This window comes from Haplochromis burtoni, unplaced genomic scaffold (genome assembly GCF_018398535.1).
Source record: "Haplochromis burtoni strain Fernald_Lab_line unplaced genomic scaffold, NCSU_Asbu1 Contig_1330, whole genome shotgun sequence".
NCBI classification, from domain to species: Eukaryota; Metazoa; Chordata; class Actinopteri; order Cichliformes; family Cichlidae; genus Haplochromis; species Haplochromis burtoni.
In genome coordinates, this window is record NW_024583691.1 from 45,452 (window position 1) to 49,194 (window position 3,743).

The window sequence follows — 3,743 nt, forward strand, 5'->3', positions numbered from 1 at the left end:
AGTAGAGAGTGTCTGATTGTTGTTTCTGGTCTGTCTGGTTTCCTGGATGCTGTTTCAATCTGTCTGACCTCATGTTCATCATTGACCTCTGCAGTCCCTCCCTCTGTGATGTAGAGCTCTGTGTAGATCTGATTCAGGAGGGTTGGGTTTCCTGCTTTAGTGATCCCCTCAAACACCCACTGGAACTTCTTCTTCAGAGTAGATTTAAGGTTACGATGACAGACTGTAGCTTGAAGTTCTGAATAAGAAGAAATGTGCAGAGTATCATTTGAAAGTGGAAATAAACAATTCCAAAAAGAATGAATGATGGTACATCTCTTGAGACAGTAGAAAATGTTCACTGATCCAGCAGCTTTACACTTTAGAGAAAGGTGTTCTGCTTCATCCATCTGAGTGTTCAGGAGTTTCTGGCTGCTCTTCATGTCCATCTGACCTTCATCAACTCTGGACTCAATCTGCTGGAAGAAAAACAAACATCGTCAAAGAAATCAAAATTATTTGTGAAACAAAGACATTTAATATCTCTCCACCAGACTGCTGTGAATAAAGCCTTACAGAGTCCAAATGGACACCTGGACTTGTTCCTCCGCTTCGTCCTTGGTTTTTCACTGCAGACCAGTCAGACTCTCCTACGAGGTCTGCTGACACAGACAGGAAGTAGCTCACAGACCAATCAGGAAACAGCCCAGTACATCAAGGAGAAGCTCAGTGAGAATCTGTCTGCAGAGAAAAGCATCAATCTGTTCCACTGTCTGAATGAACTGAATGATCGTTCTCTAGTGGAGGAGATCCAACAGTCCCTGAGATCAGGAAGTCTCTCCACAGCTAACCTGTCTCCTGCTCAGTGGTCAGCTCTGGTCTTTATCTTACTGTCATCAGAAGAAGATCTGGATGTGTTTGACCTGAAGAAATACTCTGCTTCAGAGGAGGCTCTTCTGAGGCTGCTGCCAGTGGTCAAAGCCTCCAGCAAAGCTCTGTGAGTAAATATTTGATCAGTCTTTTATTTATAACATAAACAGTGTAATGTGTGATGAACCCTTAAAAACTTAAACATATTTATTTAAATGATCATCAGCACTAAATAAAGTAGATTTTATTTAAAGGTTGATAGCAGCAGTAAATGTCAAGAGTTTCTTAAACATATCTGGGTGTCAGCTTTTATCAAAGTCATATCCAGAATCATCCTGTACTTAAACTTTATTTATACAGCAGCTTTCACAGGTCAAAAACCACAAAGTGCTTTACAGTAGAAACAGGCAATAAAAAACACAGAAGATAAAAACATTAAACAGCAAACACTGAACATCATACAGCCTAAAACTAGTTAAAGACCACTCTGAATACTACAGTCTGAATAAATTAGTTAGTGGGACCAGTAACAGCCTTTGACTGGAAGATCTCAGACTGTGAGAAGAGCTGTAGGATTGTAGAAGGTCAGAAATACAGACTGGGTTTTGACCACACAGGGCTCTAAAAGTAAGGACCAAAATGTTAAATGAATTCTAAAATGAACTGGTTCACGTGCTGGTTAACAGCCAAGCAGCATCATTCTGTACTGACTGAAGATGTTTAAAGTCTGTGATCAGCAACTCCCTCATTCCTCCTCTGGTCTTATTGCTCTGCATCAGTGCACTGTTCAGCTGAAGATGAGTTCACTTCTGTATGTCACAATCAGCCTCACCAGTACAGTTCCCAGGATCTGTAGCTGCTGGAAGATTCAATCATATTCCTCGTGTGTCTTCAGGTTTCCTGTTGCCTGATGTATTTGCTTGTTTTTTGTTTTGTTTTTTTCTTTCGATCTCTCCTATGTTGTGCACTTTTATTTCTGAGTGTACACAGTCTGTGACCATGACAATTTGTGACAGAATACAATGATCAGTGAGGACCCAGAGGACACTGACATTTACACTGTGACAGTGTGATGCTTGAATGACACTTGAGACTTGATCTCACTGCTTTGTGGACGGCTCTGATGGAAGGACTAATCACTATATCTGCTTTAGTAGAAATAATTTCCATGAAAACTTCACTGGTTCAGTCTCCCAGAATCTCTTGGTCATATCTTGACCTTATCCTGGAGTAACTAACCCTCACTCACCAGGATCTGAGCCAGCCTTCCCTCTCATTGCTGAATGCTTACAGACTTACTTATCACGTGTTCACAGAATGAGGACTCATCCCTTTTTGTTTAGCGTTGCATTTAATGAGCAAGTTCCAGGTTTTTATATTTATGCAGGGAACATTTTTTTTTAAAACTAAAGTGTTTTTTAGTCAATCAGAAATAGACAGATGTCAGTGTGCATTACTTTCTTTTAAATGTTACATAAGAAGATTTAAATTCATCACAAAAATTTTGTTATCAAATGACAATTTTTCAAATTATGATTTTATTTTGTTTTTGTTTTTAAGGCTGAGTGTCCCTGACCTCTCAGACAGAGGCTGTGAAGCTCTGTCCTCAGTTCTCAGCTCCCAGTCCTCTAGTCTGAGAGAGCTGGACCTGAGTAACAACAGCCTGCAGGGTACGGCATTGAAGTTTCTTTCTGCAGGACTGAGAAGTCCACACTGTAAACTGAATGCTCTGAGGTGAGATCAAGTTATGTTGTGCTTTTCATCAGTTGACAGAATTAACCAATACGAATCCACTAATTGGGGAAAAAGTCATTAAAACTTCTGCAATAGTTTTATGATAATTTAATGAGCAGAGAGAGTTATTGATCAATATTGACCAATATCAGCTACGTTGGTGTCAATTCACTGCTCTCACTGACCAGCACATAGTGCCCAATTAGCATTTGCCTTAGAATACCATTGATTAACCATTGTGCAAGTACCATTTTTGCTGTTTCTTAGTTGTTGTTTCTTTGAGCAGTGTATTTTAGCCAATAAATGTCAGTGTCATCCATTTGTTGTATCTTAGTAGGGAATGAAGGATTCTTTTAAAAAAAAAAAGGATTACATATTGCTAAATCTAATAACTCTTTAGTGCACCCTCACTGCACTTTAGCAACAGTGTTTGTTTAATGTTTATCTTTGATTTTTCAGACTGAGTCACTGTCAGTTCTCAGAGAGAGGCTTTGAAGCTCTGTCCTCAGCTCTCAGCTCCCAGTCCTCTAGTCTGAGTGTGCTGGACTTGAGTAACTTTGACCTGCAGGATTCAGGAGTGAAGTTTCTGTCTGCTGGAGTGAAGAGTCCACACTGTAAATTGGAAACTCTCAGGTCAGCATTTACATTTTTCCATTGTTGATAATTTCAAACCTGATAGTGCTGCACGAACAGCAACTTAACAAAATGTTTTAACGTAGATAATCAGTTTCTAGTATCAGTTATTATTTAATTTTGTTCACTTCTTGTTTTTCACTTGAAATGAAATATCAAGTCTGATTCTCTCAGTCAAAAATCATTATTTTAGCAGCACTTCATTCACCAAACCTTCCGGTTCAATTCCTGCCTGTATTCTGGAGACTTTGACAGAGCCGTTTGGAATCTAACAATGTATTAATATAACAGGGCTTGGTGCTTATGGAACGCCAGGACTGACATAATGAATTGTTTTGTTTTTTTGGGGGGTTTTTTGTGTCCAGTTTGGATCTATAGCCATCAGAATTGTTGTCTTAAGGCCAAGACAGATGCCAAGCGGATTTATTTTACCAAGTGGATCATCATGGCCTTGCCATATTGGTCCATTTGATTGACCTTTATTATAATTATGAATTTATTTTATTTTCAGTTGCTACAAACGGGAC

At 39.2% G+C, this 3,743-nt stretch overlaps 1 protein-coding gene across 1 annotated transcript; it reads left to right on the forward strand.

The window, feature by feature from the left end:
* The first annotated feature begins 252 nt into the window (after positions 1–252).
* LOC102312952 (NLR family CARD domain-containing protein 3-like) lies at positions 253–3,282 on the forward strand. Its single transcript, XM_042216893.1, has 4 exons — positions 253–261; positions 366–976; positions 2,410–2,583; positions 3,043–3,282. The coding sequence occupies exons 1-4, from the start codon at positions 253–255 to the stop codon at positions 3,242–3,244; spliced, it is 996 nt and encodes a 331-aa protein (XP_042072827.1). The 3' UTR covers positions 3,245–3,282.
* Positions 3,283–3,743: the final 461 nt, after the last annotated feature.